Genomic DNA, 18,435 nt, shown 5'->3' on the forward strand with positions numbered 1-18,435 from the left:
GAAGACTAAGGTGCGCCTGACCGAAGCCATAGTATTTTCGATTGCCTTGTATGCATGTGAAAGCTGGACGATGAATAAGGAAGACCGAAGAAGAACTGACTCCTTTGAATTGTGGTGTTGGTGAAGAATATTGAATATACCACGGACTGCCAAAAGAACGAACAAATCTGTCTTGGAGGAAGTGCAGCCAGAATGCTCCTTAGAGGCAAGGATGGCGAGACTGCGTCTTACATACTTTGGACATGTTGTCAGGAGGGATCAGTCCCTGGAGAAGGACATCATGCTTGGCAGAGTACAGGGTCAGCGGAAAAGAAGACCTTCCATGAGATGGATTGTCACAGTGGCAACAAGAATGGGCTCAAAATAGCAACAATTGTGAGAATGGCTTAGGTCCAGGCAGTGTTTTGTTCTGTCGTACATAGGGCCGTTATGAGTAGGAACTGACTCCATGGCACCTAGCAACAACAACATTTGAATAGAACTTTAAAATTGTAGCTACATCTTCTTAGCTCTCAGGATGCTAAACAACACTCCATGTCTGATCTCCATTATTTCATAAGTTGGTGTTTTTAAATCACTCTAGTCTTTCGTATTTGTGCTTATCTTTTAACTGTATCCCAGCTTATTTATCCCAAGAGCAAATTAAAATAGATAAATATTATTACTTGACAGAAGTGTCTCTAGATTTTTTTTTTTCTCCAAAACCATTTGGACTTTTTCTTTCCCACAGAATTTGTTTCAGTTTATTTTGAAGTAAAATTTGTTATATTCTGGTTTTGTAGATGGAAATATCCTAAAGTTTCTTACTTGTTTTGTTAGAAATCACTTTTCTCAGTAAAAATCAAAAGAGTGACAATGTGAACTAAATTGTAGTACTGCTTACAATTAGAAGCTGTGTTTTTGATATCTTTATTCATATTGGCTGTCTTATTTAAAAGACCATTCTTGAAATAAATGATGTATTTGTAACAACCATGGTTAACTCTACTGAAAAATAAGTAATTTCTAACTGGTGGTTTTTGACAACCATTGATACAGCACCTAGAGCAAGGAAGACCTGGCCATCTACTTTTGAAAAATTAGCCATTGAAAACCCTATACAGCACTGTTCTACTCTGACACACATGGGGTCGCCATGAATCAGAGTCAACTTGACGACAACTGGTTAGGAGCTCAATATGTATCTGTTAAACAAACCTTTAAGATGATATATAATATTTAGCATGCCTGAGAACAGGGAAAGCTTTCAGAAATATAAAAATCAATGCAATTGCTGAAGGCGGAACTTGTTAGTTCTTTCCTACTTATCTTATTTTTCTTACCACATTTATAAAATATTGACATTAATTCCCAGGCCGCTAAATTTTATCTTAGAAAGCAAAATAATACAGAAGAGAGACATGGTATTTTCCAAATACATTGGGGGTGGGGGGGGGGCTTTAAATGTTCTGAAGTTCTAAAAGTTCATGATTTTAAATGCTGAGTGTACTTGGGTGAGGACCGCTGGTCTCATCTATGGTATCTACAGTCTGATGATTTTAATACTGCAGCTTCTGAAAAGGTCTCAAAAAAACAAACAAAAAAATCGAAAGGTCTGCAATTTAGACTATGAAAAGAATTAAGAAAATGCAGGAGGGACTGGCAGATTTTTAAAAACTATTTTAATACAAGATTAATAGCAATTTTCTATTCAAATCAGAAATGAAAAATCTTAACCCAAATAATATTCATTTGACAGTCACGTAGGATTGGTTGGTGCACACATTTATTCTGCATATGTATTATGTATATGCACACAGAAACCTCGACACTGTGTTGTCCGTAGGTGTCTCTTCGTGGAAGTACCTCATTATAAGGCAGTGTCAAAAATTCCAGTGACTACTCAGCTTTGAATGAGGTTCAAAATGGCCCCATGCTAAGCTGAGTACCAGTGTTGTTGCAAACCATGACATAGCAAGGCTCCAGACGCATACAAATCAATACTCTATTTGTATAACATGGCCTAGAACTAAACACTGGCTAATGTCTCCAACAAGGCAGAACTCATTGCAAATAGATTAGCTATGGTCTCCTTTACTTTTCTGTTGGCAAAACTAAACTGCCTTTTTTTTCTTTTTTAAGTTAAAAGTCAGGTCTGTTATTGATAAGTAAATGAAAATAGGTTTGAGTTTCTGCAAATTTTATAAAAGTCAAAACTTGCATGTGCTAACACTTCTACCTCCAGACAGGACACCTGATAATTAGCCTTGCAAAGGGAAATAATAAAAAGAATCACAACTCAGGAATTTGCTAATTTTTATTTCTCCTTGGGGACTTTAGTTGATGTTCAATCTATAGCCAAAACATGTATGTCATGGCTAAAGAATTAAAGTAGGCTAATGTCTGCAGCAGGAAATAGAAATTAAACAATTTTAATGAAAATATTTTTTAAAATTAAATATCAGGGTTCTGCTTCCAATAATATTTTTAATACGTTTGATTTAAAGAACGTTACTTTTATAGTTACTACTGCTTGCCAATGAATAATAGGGATTTTCAGTGGGGCAAAAGACCATTTTTTCTATCCCTCACATTTCAAGCAGGTGACACAAGTCACTTACCCCACCTGGGTGAGTCACAGTAAGGGAGTTAGTTTGCTAACGCTAAGGCTCTACCATGGCTATCATCAAAGCACTGACTTTACCTTCGTTGGAATGATGGAAGGTTGTCTTGGCTGCCCTTCAACACCGAATCATCAACAGAGCTCCAATTTGTGAATTTGCAATTCATTCTTCTCTGCTAAAGACTTTAGCCTCTGTTTAGTTTTTGTTATGACAGATACAAAGTATAATATACACCAATTACAGACGTGTATTTCTGTTAGAAAAATACATATTATAACTAAAGAACATGTAAATAGAGGCACTTCAATAAGCTAAGTGTTTGCAGTTATGAGCATTACCCACCGAATTCTAGTGTCTGATTTCAGTGAGCCCATCTCTCTCGAGTCATAACGGAGGTTATGATGTGATCACGGAATCTAGGGGACATCAGAATGAATGAGGGCAGGCTGTGGAAAATAATGGATGCCATTGCATCCCCTAGCTCTAGGCTTTTCCCTTGAAAGGAGAGAAATTAATTTAGGATGGGGAGGGGTCCAAAACACTTACTGAAATGGGGCTAACTAGATTAATTCCCTTAGGGACAGATAAAAGAAATCCTCATGTTAAATTAGCCTGAAAACTCGTATGACGTATTAGAATGACAATAAAAACTAGGAAGTACAACTCGAATAATGCTTTGACCTCATCTGTGCATGGTAACTAATACTGTGGCATCATTAACTGAAAGTCATTTCAGCTCTCTGCCCGGCTGCTATGGATCTCTGTCATCTCACCAATGTCAGTAATACTGATAATGGAAGTGTTGAAAAGAACGAAGCAGGCGCTTGTATATTATCTAGGTGTTTAGTGTGTACAGAACATGGATCCACATTCATTAATATAATGTGTATTCAGACACATGCACAAACCCTTTGGGGGTGAAAGCACAGGGTGCGGGGGGTGGGGTAGGAAGGCTTCCTGATCTCTTTCATAGAAGACAATGGAGAAATAAAATAATAATAATAAAAAGACTTGGAGTTTAAAGCCATGAAAAGAAGTTATTACTCAAATATTCTGGAAAATCGAGGTTGATTTAATTTGTATTGCACCTTAATTACTGGAGAAAGACAATAATAGGTTTTAAACATACAATGAAATGGGCAACAGAAATGAATGGTCCTGCATAAAGATGTTGCATGTGTAATTGGTGACAGGAAGCTGAATTTGGCAGCGAAATGTCTGATTTTCTTTAAGTATGTAATGCTAAATTAGAAAAAGTATTACTTTCATAAAGATTTAAATGAAAGGATGCCACCAAGTCTCTCAAAATCCTACATTTCATATTCCATTAGGCATAAACTAGCAATAGATGCTTGTAAATACTTTGTTTTGTAAAAGTGCTCAAATATACTTAATACTATTGTGCCGTGTGTGTTCTACTTAAATGTGATGACTAAATCAATAACTAATTACAATTTTGATGAAAACGGAGATCGAAAATACCATTTACATGTCATTACTGTCAATGGGTTAATTAAAACGTGACTGGCATAGTATGGCATTTTGAAATGTTACTTTTCCCAACTCCAGATGCATCGTAAAAACCAAGAAACACATGGATAGCCAACCGTATTTAGAAAGCCCCAGTTTGGTTTATTTTGCTTCTCTCTGTCAGGGGGAGCATAGAACCTGGCATTGGCATGGATTGGCTAGGCTGTTTTTTAAATTGGCCTCTGAGTCAGGTCATTTATCCAAGTGCCAAGCAGGAATCCTAGGCTGATGGCCTTGTACATGAAAGCAGTGGTTTTGAGTGAATGACACATTCTTTATGCATATGGTTTCCGTCACCAGTAAAGTCCTGCACACCCATGGCTCTTCCCTTGGGCTCGGTACAGTCTGGAGCACTCAGGACAAAGTACGCTCATGTGAAACGGGTGTGCCCTGGGAAACTTTTAATAAATGGACAGTTAGATATGTAAAAAGTTCTCTTTCTTGATTCTTGGTGCTCACAGATCACTGAGGAATCCCTCCTCTGGGCAGCACAAAACAAGAAGAGCTGGTTGACAAAACAGTTTTGTTACAAAGGTGTGTCAACCCTGAGCTTGGAATTAAGAAGTTAAAATCTGTGATTTATATATATATAGATATAAAAATAGATGATCATACTAAGACTAAAAAAGTGAAAGAAATCTCCATGTCAATACTGTATATATATATTTTCTTGTCTTGACTTTTTTTGTTGTGAGTTATTTTGTAAGAGAATGCCCTTGTGATGCAGAAACCAACTGACACAAAGCAAAGAGTTAAAAATGAAAACTCACATACGGATCTGATTGCGGCTCAGTTCATCTGAAGAACTGCTATTTTGGAAGGGAAATGAGCACAGGGGCAGAGACATCTAATTAATGTCAAACTTGTGGAAAAGCGAAGACATTGTATCATTGAAGGTTATTTTCAATCCAGACCCTGGAGGAGGATGAATTGATAGAAGTGTTCAGTACTAACTGAAGATGAAGGGAAAAATTCTGTGCCAATTGGATACAATGGTCAGACATAAGGGAATTAAAAATGGTGCCATTACTGAAATTGGAATTGGGCTGGGTGAGAGAGAGGTGCTGAGTTGTAGTAATTTTTTTTTTTTTTGCTTTCATGTTAAAGATGAAAGTGTAAATTTTAGTATCAGTACCTCCAAATCAATTTGGTATTGTGTGGTTAGAGTACAAGATAATACCTCCAAGACAACATTGTATTTTCATTACGTTTTAAAAAAAAAAAAAAATCCAAACCTTCTCCCCATAAGCATTTTGCAAACCTGGGTTGTCACAGAGACACACTGGGAGTGGGCTGTTGATGTCAAATTCATAGCTTTGAAGTTCTTTTATTTTTTCTCTCTTGTTTGTTGCAAATGCAGTTGTCTTGGGGTTTGGCCCGATTTAATAAGAATTGTTATTTTTTCTTAATGAGAAAAAAAAAAAACTCACAACGTGAGATTCCTTTACTTCTGCAGCATAAAAGCAAATGAAGGTAAGAAAATCTCCTGGTACGAAAGATTTGAGTAAGAATTCTCTCTAGAATAAACAAGGTCCCCACAGATAGCTGAAGGAAAGAGGAAGCAGTTCGGTCTGGCACCTGGTACTCTTTGGGAAAACAAAAAGGGAGACAGATTGCAGCACTGCTCTCTTCTCATAGAAAATGGTAAGTTTTTGTGGCATGGTCCATTGTCCAAGAGTGTAAGAAAAGAAGTAAGTTGGCTGTTCAAATAGCTAAAATGCAGTTTCATCTGACCAAAAAACCAGGATTATCTGCACAGTCTCTGCAGGGCCAGGGAGATGCAGAGGAGAGACCATGAGAACAGGGGGTAGCCGAGCTGGGTGGCAGAAGAGTCCACTTCTCTCCGGTCGGGGTCAACTGCGGGGGCCTCTGTGGTGACAAACTCAAACTCAGTCGGACACACATCATCCATGCACCCACTGCCACTCCCTGAACCGCTGGATTCATCGCCTGTGGTGGAAGGATTGAAAATAAAAAGGTTAGAGATGTGTACACCAGTATTCATTGCAGTACTATTCACAATAGCCAAAAGATGGAAGGAGTCTAAATGTCCATCAACAGATGAATGGATAAACAAAACGTGTTACATACATTCAATGGAATATTACTCAGCCAGTAAGAGAAATGAAGTTCTGATACATGGATAAGCCTTGATAACAGTATGCTGAATGAAGTAAGACACAAAAGGACAAATATTTTATGACTTGAGTTACATGAAATATCTGGAATCAGCAAGTATACACAGACCAAAGAGCCCTGGTGGCACAGTGGTTAAGAGCTTGGCTAACAAAATTGCCGGCAGTTCAAATCCACCAGCTGCTCCTTGGAAACCCTATAGGGCAGTTCTACTCTGTCTTGTAGGGTTGCTATGAGTCAGAATTGACTCATCAGCAACAGCTTTGGTTTGGTTTTATGGTCACTATGAGTCAGAATCAACTTGATGGCAATGTGTTTGGTTTGGTTTATGGTTACTATTTGATCACTGGTGGAGCAGTGGTTAAGTGCTTGGCTGCCAGTCAAAAGGTTGCCATTTTGAACCTACCAGATGCTCAGTGGGAGAAAGGTGTGGCAGACTGTTTCCATAAAAATTACAGCCTTGGAAACCATATGGGGCAGTTCTACTCTGTCCTGTAGGGTTGCTATGAGTTGGAATTGACTTGACAAAAACAGGTTATAGAGACCAAATTTTATTAGTGGTTACCAGGAGTGGGAGGGAAGGGGAAAGTGGGAGTCATTGCTTAGGGGACACTGAGCTGTTGTTAGGCAAGATGGAAAAAATTGGAAACGGTTATCAGTGATGGTTGAATAACATGATGGCCATAACTAATGTCCTTGAATTGTACATGTGAAGAATGTTGAAATACCAAATGTTCAGTTACATAAATATTTACCACACTTAAAAAAAATATATAGACATTCAAAAAGAAAGAAATGAAAGCTAGAACACAAGTTAATGAAGAGCGTGAGGGGAAAGAACACAACAAATAAGGGGCATGGTAGTGGTGGTGGGAAGAATCTCCCCAGTCAAAGGTCCTATCCCAATGTATTTGTTTCTAATGGACAGGTGTGTGATGGGCTTGTGCACTCTTAGAGAAATAGGTTTTTGAATTGCTGTACTAAGTGATAGCCCAAATTACACAACTAAAGAACATATGAATCCCAGACTCTTTGGGAAGCCATACCGACCATGTTGGCATTAGCGTGCTATTTCTTATTCTGGCCAATGTTTAAAGTACTTTAAGAAATCCATACCTCAGAGCCATGTTCTCAGCACATACCAAGTTTTCTTAAAAGATTTTGAAAAGATAATTTACAGGAAAACATAATGGAAAATAAGTACTGAAAACTTCGCTTACCTTTTACTCTAAAATTAAGAAATCAGAGGAACAGCAGCAAATAATTGTGGAAGTTATATATTATTACTATTTTTGGCTGCATTTTAAAAAGGATTTTATTTTGATGAAAGTATACACAGCCAAAGATGCACCATTTCAACAATTCTCACATGTATAATTCAGTGACATTGATTACATTCTTCAAGTTGTGCTAACATTCTTGTTATCCTTTTCCAAATTATTCCACCACCATTATCTTAAACTCACTGCCCCCTAAGTTTCCCTTCCAATCTTTCAAGATGCCATTGTCATTTTGATCTCACACGGATAATTCTTTAAAAGAGCACGTGCTCAAAGCAGACATACGTTGTTAACAAATTAAGCTATCTTTTTGGTTCAAAGAAGAATTCAGGGAACGGTTTTGGTTTACGGTTTAAAGATTATCTCAGACCGATAGTTTCAGACTTCATCCAGTCTCAATGGCTCCAGAAAATCTGGATTTCACTGACAATTTGAAATTCTGTTCCACAGTCTACCCCTTTTGATCAGGATTCTTCTATAGACTCTTTGATCCAAATTCAGTAAAGGTAACTTCTGGCTACTTTTTAATCATCAAAGATGCTACTTTGTTCCCACCTTTGCTCTCCTCCTAAGAGCAAGGATGGACTCTGTTCCAACCAGCTTCTTTTTTTAAGCTGGGGGTTGACAAGCTAGAGCCCCATGGGCCAATCTAGCCTGCTGCCTAAGAATGGTTTTTATATTTTAAAATGTTTGAAAAAAATGAAATGAAGAATAATATTTTTGTGACATTTGAAAACTATATATGAAATTCAAGTTTCAGTGTCAATATATGAAGATTTATTGGAGCATAGCCACACCCATCCAGTCAAATCAAACCAAACCAGTTGCTCACGAGTCGGTCAATTCCAACTCATGGTGACCCCTTGTGCCTCACAGTAGAGCTGTGCTCCATAGGGTTTTCATGAGTGTGACCTTTTGGAAGCAGACTGCCGGGGAATGGAGGGACTCCTGTAATGTACTCCTGAATGAGAAGGGCAGAACTCTTGCACAATGTGTGTTTTTATTTTTCTTCCTTAAGTGGGACATCTAAATACCAGCTACAATCACTTAAATACACCATACCTGGTTCTTAACATTTTCTCTGATTTATCTTTAGTGGTCTTTACAGAGGGGCAAATCCCATTAATTAAATTCAGAGTTATCAGCATTGCTAAGGGAATTGTTCTGAGCACTGGTTTTCTGAACAAGAAGTGATATAACCTTTACAGTCATATTATTAAAGTGATTTAGAATATTAAAAATGTGGACAGCAAATAATGACAGGAGATTCCAGCTGAGGAAATAATGGCCTCATTGCTTCGTGAAAAGGATCACAAATGCAGGAATCCAAGTGGCAGCGTAGGAGATAAAGAAAAAATCTCAACAGCAATAAGGGTGATGACGGCTACAAAATGTGATAATGGTTTGTATGATAGACACTACTCTAAAATGGAAGGACAAATCTGCTGGTAAAAGCTAAGGGATGCTCTTAATTGTTGATTTTTATTTGAGGGGAAATGGAGTAAGTAATGTCCTTACTTCTCTAAGCTTTGCAGATTGACATGTATATACCACCTACAAGTCAGAGGAGAGAGGAGCAAGGCCAACATCAACTAATTCCTAGGTATCTTGAGTTGCTCACTCCAAGAGTCACTGTCTAAATAATAAAGAAGGAGCCCTGGTGGTGCAATGTTTAAGTGTTTGGCTGTTAACAGAAAGGTCAGTGGTTCAAACCCACCATCTGTTCCACAGGAGAAAAGACCTGGCAATCTGTTCCCATAATGATTGCAGACTAGGAAACCCTATGGGGCACACGACAATGGATAATAAAGCATTTAAATAGATGTAGTGTATTGTTGTTGTTGGGTGCTGTCAAGTCAATTACCACTCATAGCGACCGTATATGACAGACAGGAATTGCTCCATAGAGTTTTCTTGGCTATAATATTTGTGGAAGCAGAACATCAGGTCTTTCTCCCATGGAGCCACTGGCGGGTTCAAACTGCCAACCTCTGGTTAACAGTGGAGCACTTAACTGTTGTGCCACCAGGGCTCCTAGGTGTAGTATATAGAATGGATAAAATGAGAGAATTGAGGGTAAGTGAAGAGTGAGGGAGAAGCAGCAAAGGTTAAAACTCTGAGTAATGTTCTCCTTTGAAGAGCAAAGAAGTTTAGCACTGAGGAACAGAAATAATGGGATGATTCTGCAGAGTTTCACACCAATGAAGTCTATCAGCTTGGCAATCATCGTGTAAAGAATTCCTTTTTTCTTTTTAATTTTTGAGTAATTTAAAATGGAAGGAAGCACTAAATTTTTCTGGAGGTAACAACTCACTGGGATGATGGCTAAGAGTTAGATGACTTAATGACTTCCATTTGTAACTTGCTTCTTTTAATCTCATTAATTCAAGCTCACAAGCATCATCTTTTGCTTCAATGACCCAGATTCACTGGCAACTCCACATCTCGTGTTCCAGAAATCTTTTCCTGGGAGCTCTCTTTGTAAGGGTAGAAACTTAAACAAACAAACAAAAATCTTCCCTTTATAGTTATACACCTTGAAATCACTTAGTCCAAATCCAGAAAGATTCATGTCAATGTTTGCTTAATAGTCTTTCAAATCACTTTTGTTGCTTTCATGATCTTTAATAATAAAACAGTCATCTATAATAGCGCATCGACATTTTACTCTTTCTCTCAATACAGCAGATACAAATGTCTATTGATATGTATGTGTAAAATTGGATAGAGAGGCAATAAAGTTATTGATCCCATCACACACCAGGCACTGTTTTCGGTCCTTTACATATTGTCTGAAATGAGGATCCCAAGAGCCCTTTAAGCAGGGAAGTTTCCATTCTATAGGTGAGGAACCTGAGACTCAAGAAGTAATTTCTCTATGACCCCAGTGAATTCGTGCTAAAACAGGGATTTCAATCCAGGCTTGTCTGAGTAACCTTTGGAATGTTCTTTTTGCAGGGAGGGGAAGCAGGGGTGGAGAGCAGGACCTTGGGGCAGACACACAAATGCTGATGAGGAAAGACCAAAAAAAGAAACTCAAATCCATTTTGAGTTGATTCGGACTCATAGTGACCCTACAGAACAGAGTAGAACTGCCCCACAGAGTTTCTAAGGCTGTGAGCAGACTGCCACATCCTTCTCCTGTGGAGCGGCTGGTGGGTTTGAACCACCCGCCTGTTAGCAGACGAGTGCTTAACCACTGTATCACCAGGGATTGGATGGGGAAAGAGGAAGGGGAAAATATTACTTTGTTGCTTTATCATAAATGCATGAACTGGTAAATGAAAACTCAATTTTAGCTTTGATATGGCTGAATGTAAGCCATTAAGACCAGTTATTATTTTAGTAGTGTTATAGATTGAATTGTGTCCCCCCAAAAGATGTGTGAGGAGCCCTGGTGGCACAGTGGTTAAGTGCTCATCTGCTAAGTGAAAGGTCGGCGGTTCGAACTTACCAGCAGCTCCCCGGGGAAAGGTATGGCAGTCTGCTTCTGTGAAGATTTACAGTCTTGGGAACCCTGTGGGGCCGGTTTTCTCTATGAGTCAGAATTGACTCAACAATAGCGGGCAAAAGATATGTTGAAGTCCTAACCCTCGATATCTGTGATTGTGACCTTGTCTGGAAACAGGGTCTTTGAAGATGTTATCAGTTAAGTTAACATGAGGTCATATTGGAGCAGGGTGGGTCCTAATCCAATATGAGTGTTGCCCTTATAAAAGAGAAAAGACACAGAGTCAGAGAAAGAAGGCAGAGGGTCATGAGACAATGGAGGCAGAGATGAGCGACCTACAAGCAAAGGAATGCCAGTGATGGCTGGTCATCGCCAGAAATCAGGACAGACACATGGAACAGATTTTCCTTCAGGGCCCTCAAAAAAAACCCGACATGGTTGATACCCTGGTTTCAGACTTCTAGCCTCCAGAACTGAGACAATAAATACATTTCTGCTCTTATTAGCCACGCTGTTATGATATTTCGTTATAACAGCCCGAGGAGACCGATACGTTCGTATCCTAAATTTGTGGATTACAGCTTTCTGCCTAAAGGACTGCAACCAATTTTGCAGATTGGAGAAAGAATAAGGTAAGACTAAAGGCGCACACTTCACATGAAGAAAAATCACGGTATAATCTAAAATCATTTTCTACTCTGGAGCCCTAGTGGTGCAGTGGTTGAGAGCTTGGCTGCTAACCAAAGGTCAGCTGTTCAAATCCACTAGCCACTCCTTAGAAACCCTATGGGACAATTCTACTCCGTCCTATATGGTCTCTGTGAGTCGGAACTGACTTGACGGCAACAGGATGTTTTTTACTCTGTAAGTTACTGATGCCGGTTAAGATGTTCTTACTCGTGTCCTGGAAGTTGACGTCATTGCCGTTGTAGGCATTCTTTAGTTTGTTGGTCATCACTCGGAGAGCCATGATCTGCTGCCTGATGAAAGTGTCAGGCCGCGTGATGTCCACGTCCACCTCAGGGTTGTTGATCTGGTTGGTCAGCCCATCATTCATGATCTCAGGCAAGTATCTGCAGGGCAAAGAGGGAAAGACCAGGTCAGGGTGGTGCCATGGGGATATCAACACCAGATTCTGCCGTGCTGTCTCCAACTGTGAGCCAAAACACCTGGCAAAAACTGGGTTCAGTTCCTGGAAAACTGCCAAACAGTAAAACGTGGAGTAAATTTTCACCAAGGGAAATGCAGCTAAAATAGCTTCAGAGTAAGTTTTAAAGTGGCGCTGAATTCTTAGGTAGGCTCGCCTACATATAAATGCTAAGGGGGGACTTACAGAAACCGTTGCTTAAATCAACTACTCTCCTTTCCCTCCCTCCCAAATGTTTAACCCTCAACTGTTAGATGCTTCGAATGAAGGACTGAAGAAACAAGTATGTTCAGAAACATTTGGATAGCTTCCTCAGTTCTCCTGTTAATTTTGATGTTAATAACTGGGCTTATAAATTGCATGTGATCCTCTTGTATGAGGAGGCTTGTCTTAGTCATCTAGTGCTGCTATAACAGAAATACCACAAGTGGAGGGCTTTAACAAAGAGAAGTTTATTTCCTCACAGTAAAGTAGGCTAAAAGTCCAAATTCAGGGTCTCAGCTCCCAGGGAAGGCTCAATCTCTTTCAGTCGGCCTCCTCATCAATGTTTCCCCTGATTAGGGGCTGCTCTGTGCAGGGACTCTGCTCCTGGCACTGCTTTCTTGGTGGTATGAGATACCCGTCTCTCTGCTCACTTCTTTCTTTTATATCTGAAGAGATTGCCTCAAACCACAATCCAATCTTGTAGATTGAGTCCTACAGTCACTAACACAACTGCCACCCATCCTCCCTCATTAACATCATAGAGGCTAGATTTACAACATACAGGAAAACCACACAATACCAGGAATCAGGGCCCAGCCAAATGGATACTCATATTTTTGGAGGGACATAATTCAATCCATGACAGTACTCTTCTTCAGTTGAAGAGGCTCTATCTCATGCTTTCATCAGAAGATACTTGGAAATGTGAAAACTCATCTTTGTAAATTTGGGGAGTAACTGGCAATTACTGGAAAGCTTGTAGTGTCTATATTCTACTAGAATCTTGAGGCTAATTCAAAATTTGGTGAGACAGAAGGGTAAAATATCTTGGTTCTGAGCTTAGTATTTCTTTTACTTGTACTGAAATGTTAAAATTGTCAGGCCTTCAATGTCAACTGCCTAAGCCGCCTGGCTTTATTTATACCAGTGGAGGCTAACGATTTTAGAAAAGTGCTTGGAGCCCTCTCGGACTCCTTCTCATGGTCATGACCTGTCAGTTTTCCAGTCTTCTTACTCTTCTTCTCATAAAGATTTTCACACCGGCTTCTTCTGTGTCCCTTCTCAGAGGGCAGATGACACAGCAGCCTCGAACTGACTTCCCTGCCTTCTGCTTTCCTTTCTAGTGAGCCCTGCAACACGTTGTCTAATTCACTGCTATAAAATAGTGCTTTCGTCTCATCACTCTTCTGTTTAAAAACTTTTGATGATAGTAGCTAAAGTCCATTGAACACTTACTAAATGCCAGGCACTGTGCTAAACACTTGACGTTTTTTGAATTGTGGTAAATATATAACAAATCACTCACCATTTCAACTTTCCTCACCTGTACAATTCAGTGACATTAACTACATTTATCACGTTGTTCAGCCATGGCCACGATTTGTTTCTAAAATTTCCCATCACCTTTAACAGAAGCTCAGTATCCCTTAAGCAATGAGGTGCTTTTTCCTCTCCCTCCCACCTACCCCTGGTAACCACTAGTAAATGTTGGTCTCTATACACCTGCCCATCCTAGACATATCATGTAAGTGGAGTCCTACAGTCCATATGTGACTGACTTGTTTCGCTCAGCACCATGTTTTAAGGTTCCTCTATGTTGTAGAATTTACAAGCACTTTTTTTTTTTTAATTCAGTTTGCTAGCAAATCTATGAAGTAGGTATTATTTCACCCCCATTTTACAAAATAGAAAACTGAGGCTTAGTCAGAAAAAGTAACTACCCAGAATCACAGACCTAATAGATGGCAAAACCATAAATTAAGCCCAGGAAGTATAGCTCCAGGACCCACATGCTCAAATGCTGTACCATACTGCCTGGCTGATCCTAAATTACAGTTTGTACTTTAGAGCTTAGCCACCAAAGACCACCTCCACTCAGCCTCTACTTTCTTATGCAGCAAAACTCCCTTCAAGGGATTCCCCTTTCCTTACAGAATCTACTCCCTGTATACATCTTATAAGGAACCCTGGCGACACAGTGGCTGATGGCTTGGCTGCTAACCGAAAGGTCTGCGGTTTGAACCCACCAGCCGCTCCACAGGATAAAGATGTGGCAGCCTGCTTCCGTAAAGATTACAGCCTTGGAAACCCTATGGGGCAGTTCTACTCTGTCCTACAGGGTGGCTATGAGTCGGACTAGACTCCAAGGCAGCGGGTTTCAGACGAGGTTAAAGGAAACCAGCAAGAGGTGGAACAGCAGGTGGGAGCAAGGGGAGGAAGCTGCTACCAGAACCCACTAGGGCTAAAACCACAGGGAGGAGGTAAAGGATACAGCAACTGCCAAGCCAAGGTCGGTCAGGGAAGGAGCTGGGGGAATGAAATCCTGGCCTCTCTCCTCCTCCTTCGGACCTCCAGCTGCTGCCTCATATTGGCTGAACCCAGCTGGAAGCCAGAGGGTAAAGGAGCCCAGGTAACAGTCTGTACAGACTCTCCTTCGGGGCACAGGCCAAGGCGGGGCCCGGGAGGTGGCGAAGAGTGGGTCTTGGGGCAGCCCTCCCTAATCACGATTATTATTTGCCTACTTTATCACCACTGCTCGAAAGCTTAAAAAAAATTCTTCCTTTTATTTCATCATTTCTGTTCACACAATCTAATATAATATACTTTTGCTTAAAATTCTTTCCTTTCCTGCAAACCATTTTCCAAGTTCCTGGAACCAGAAGTTCTATCCACCAGCTTCCAAATGAAGAAACAGAAACATACAGAGAAATTTTTATAGTTAAGCCCTGTCCCAGGTATTGTGTCTTATGCATGATGTATTTGTGTATGAATTGGTTTACTCATTTAAATCAAAAGTCCCCAGAATAAGCTCCATGTCTTCACCCATACCTTGAACAAAATTGACTTCATGACTGTTCGCTAAATAATGAATAATAAAACACACATCGCATCCCAAATTCCTTTCCATGAAACGTCACAGTACTTACTGCCCTAGAAAATGTCCGGATAGAAATTTAAAAAAAGTCATGGAACTATATTTTTGCAGGGAAGCATAACTTTTGTCCTGCCTTTAAACATATTTGATATGTAAATAGATTCTTGTTAGGCTCTGAGATTGTCTTCTGGATGTAACTTGTAAAATATGACATTGGATTGACTGTTACTGACATGCAATTATATGTGCTAGGCGCCGTGAGCTTGACCTAATTGCCAAAGCCCACTGGAATACGTAATAGCAAGCGCATGTTATTGCACTTTGCTGCTACTGGGACTGAAAGGGGCTGAAAGGTGACTGTCAGTTCTGGTGTTGCTCCTCTGCATTTTGGAAAATGACTTCTGCTGAGTTGGAGGCGCGCTGTTTCTTTCATATGCTGTGTGCACTGCACGGCTAGCCGAGACTCATTTATCAGAAGCTGACTGCGATGGCGATAGCATACGTGGGAACGCTACCCCTGGGAGTCTGAACATCCAGGAACGATGAGAGACTGCCAAGTAAACCCAGCCTCTCGCTGTGCCTACTGATGCTTAGCCGCTTTCAATAAAAACAAGTAACAATGCACCCGTGTCCTCAAAAACCTTTTCTCCTTTCAGTGTATTCAAAGGGCAACTTTAGAAACAAAGTGGAAACTTAAAACACAGTTGAAAAAGAAACTGGCATCAAGAAAAAGACGAACAACCCAATAAAAATGGGCAAAGGACTTGAAGAGACATTTCTCCAAGGGAGATGTACAAACGGCCAAGAAGAACATGAAAAGATGTTCAGCATCATTAGTCATTACCAGCTGCTGTCAGGCCTATTCCATCTCATGGAGACCCCATGTGTGTCAGAGTAGAACTGTGATCCATAGGGTTTTCAATGGTTGATTTTTCGGAAGTAGAGTGCTAGGTCTTTCTTCTGAGGAGGCTCTGGGTGGATTCGAACCTCCAATATTTCAGTTAGCAGCCAAGCACATTAAACATTTGTACCCCCCGGGGATTCCCATTAGTCATTGAGGAAATGCAAATCAAAACCACAATGAGATATCACTTTACACATGCTACGATGGCTATTATTTGAAAAAAAAAAAAAGCAATTACAGGTATCGGAGGGGATGTGGAGAAATTGGAACACCTCTGCATTGCAGGAGGAGTCCTTGGGTGGCACAAATGGTTAAGTGCTCAACCGCTAGCCTTAAAAGTTGGCGGTTCAAACCCACCTAGAGGTGCCTGGTGATTTGCTTCAGAAAGGTCACAGCCTTGAAAACGCTATGGAACAGTTCTACTTGTAAATTTGGGTCACGTGAGTTCTCTGTGAGTTGGGATTCATTCCACATCAACTAACAACAACAACAAATGCATTTCTGGTGGAAATGTAAAATGGTGCACACCCTTGGGTGTACTTCAGAAGCAATTCCACTTCGAGGTTTATGCCCCAAAGAATTGAAAGCAGGGATTCAAATAGATACTTGTAAACCAACATTTATTGCAGTTCAATGTTCATTATTTACAATAGCCAAAAAGTAGAAACGACCTAAGTATCCGTCAACAGATGAATGGATAAACAAAAGGCAGTAGGTACACACAGTAGAACAGTACTCAGTCATGAACAGAAACGAAATGCTGATAATGCTACTATGTGGGTGAACCTTGAAAACATTATGCGAAGAGAAATGTCAGACACAGAAGGACAAACACGTGACCTCACTTATATGGGAGAGGTGAGAATGTGGAGGTATTGCTTAGGGGTATTGAGTTTGGGCAGTCTGTTTGGGATGATCAAAATCTTTTTGAAATAGACAGTGGTGATGGTTCCATAACATGGTGAATATAATTAACATCACTGAATTGCACACTTAGGATGATTAAGAAGGCAAATTTTATGTTACATAGTGGAAACCCTGGTGGCATAGTGGGTAAGCACTATGGCTGCTAACCAAAGGGTCGGCAGTTCAAATCCGCCAGGCGCTCCTTGGAAACTCTATGGGGCAGTTCTACTCTGCCCTATAGGGTCTCTATAAGTCGGAATTGACTCGACGGCACTGGGTTTGGTTTTTGGTTTGGTATATTTACCACACACACACACACACATAAAGTAACACAAGTTGCCACTTGTGTTTGGTCTCTGTATAATCTCTATCTCCTGCAAGAATGGAATCGTTTTAGGCCCACAAAACAAACAATAATACTTGTAGCTCAACCATGTATACAAGACTAAACGGACACATCAGCCCAGGGGCAAGAACGAGAAGGCAGGAGGGGACAGGAAGGCTGGAACAAATGGAAATGGGAACCCAAGGTCAAGAAGGGGAGATTGTTGACATGTCTTGGGGTTGGCAACCAATGTCACAAAACAATATGTATATTAATTGTTTAGTGATAAACTAATTTGCTCTGTAACCCTTCACCTAAAGCACTATTTAAAAAAAAAAAAAACACAAAGTAATAGAATCGTCTTTAAGTCCACTGCGCTCTTCCCTTTATCAGATTTTGCACCAGCTCTTTGGAGTGACAGCCTTCTTATTCTGTGCCACCACATCTATGGTAGAAAAGAGAAAGAGAAGAGTCTTGGTGCTAAGAGCCCAGGCTCCAAGGCTGGGTGCATGATTACTTGGAGCAGGGAGAACTCAGAAGTGGGGACAACTTGGAGGGTTGACTAGGGCTAATATAGTCTGCTAATGTTGACTAGGATTAGCCAAGCATACCTTCCCATTTTGATTGCCTTCTATTTTGCAAGAGCATAGCTAGGAACTAAATGTTTGGCAGTTTTTTCTGAATTATTTTTCTTCATATCTAACTTTATACTGTGAATGTAGGCGTCCTTGGTTATACTTAATTTTATAACTGATTAGGTGGAAAAGGCCCACGGGAATTTACAGGGAACTGATGCAGTCACCCTTGTGGGTTGCTGCAGACCTGCAGACACCGTACCAGGACTCACGTTTGGCAGAGTTGAGAGCTCTGGCTACTGGGAAACTTTAAACACAACTTGTCCCCACAGATTTGCACTGGCCAGCCACAATGCCTGTGATTCTCACCACTCGAAACCACTCTTTGTAATTAAGTCAGCACTTCCAGAAAGACCCTGTTGATGCACGAACATGCTTGCTGGGAGGAGAGCCATGTTAACTTACCAGTTAATGTTGGTAGTTGTCGTCATGTAAGGAG

At 40.3% G+C, this 18,435-nt stretch overlaps 1 protein-coding gene across 1 annotated transcript in view; it reads right to left on the bottom strand.

The window, feature by feature from the left end:
• Positions 1–3,550: 3,550 nt before the first annotated feature.
• Positions 3,551–18,435, bottom strand: part of GPC6 (glypican 6) — a 646,529-nt gene continuing 631,644 nt past the window's right edge. The window contains exons 8-9 of the mRNA XM_064270254.1: positions 11,898–12,073; positions 3,551–6,083 (exon numbers count right to left, since the gene is read on the bottom strand). Coding sequence (XP_064126324.1) covers positions 5,881–6,083; positions 11,898–12,073 — 379 coding nt within the window. The 3' untranslated portion in view covers positions 3,551–5,880. The remainder of the gene's footprint in view (positions 6,084–11,897; positions 12,074–18,435) is intronic.

The sequence above is a fragment of the Loxodonta africana genome, chromosome 17 (genome assembly GCF_030014295.1).
Source record: "Loxodonta africana isolate mLoxAfr1 chromosome 17, mLoxAfr1.hap2, whole genome shotgun sequence".
Classification (NCBI taxonomy): domain Eukaryota; kingdom Metazoa; phylum Chordata; class Mammalia; order Proboscidea; family Elephantidae; genus Loxodonta; species Loxodonta africana.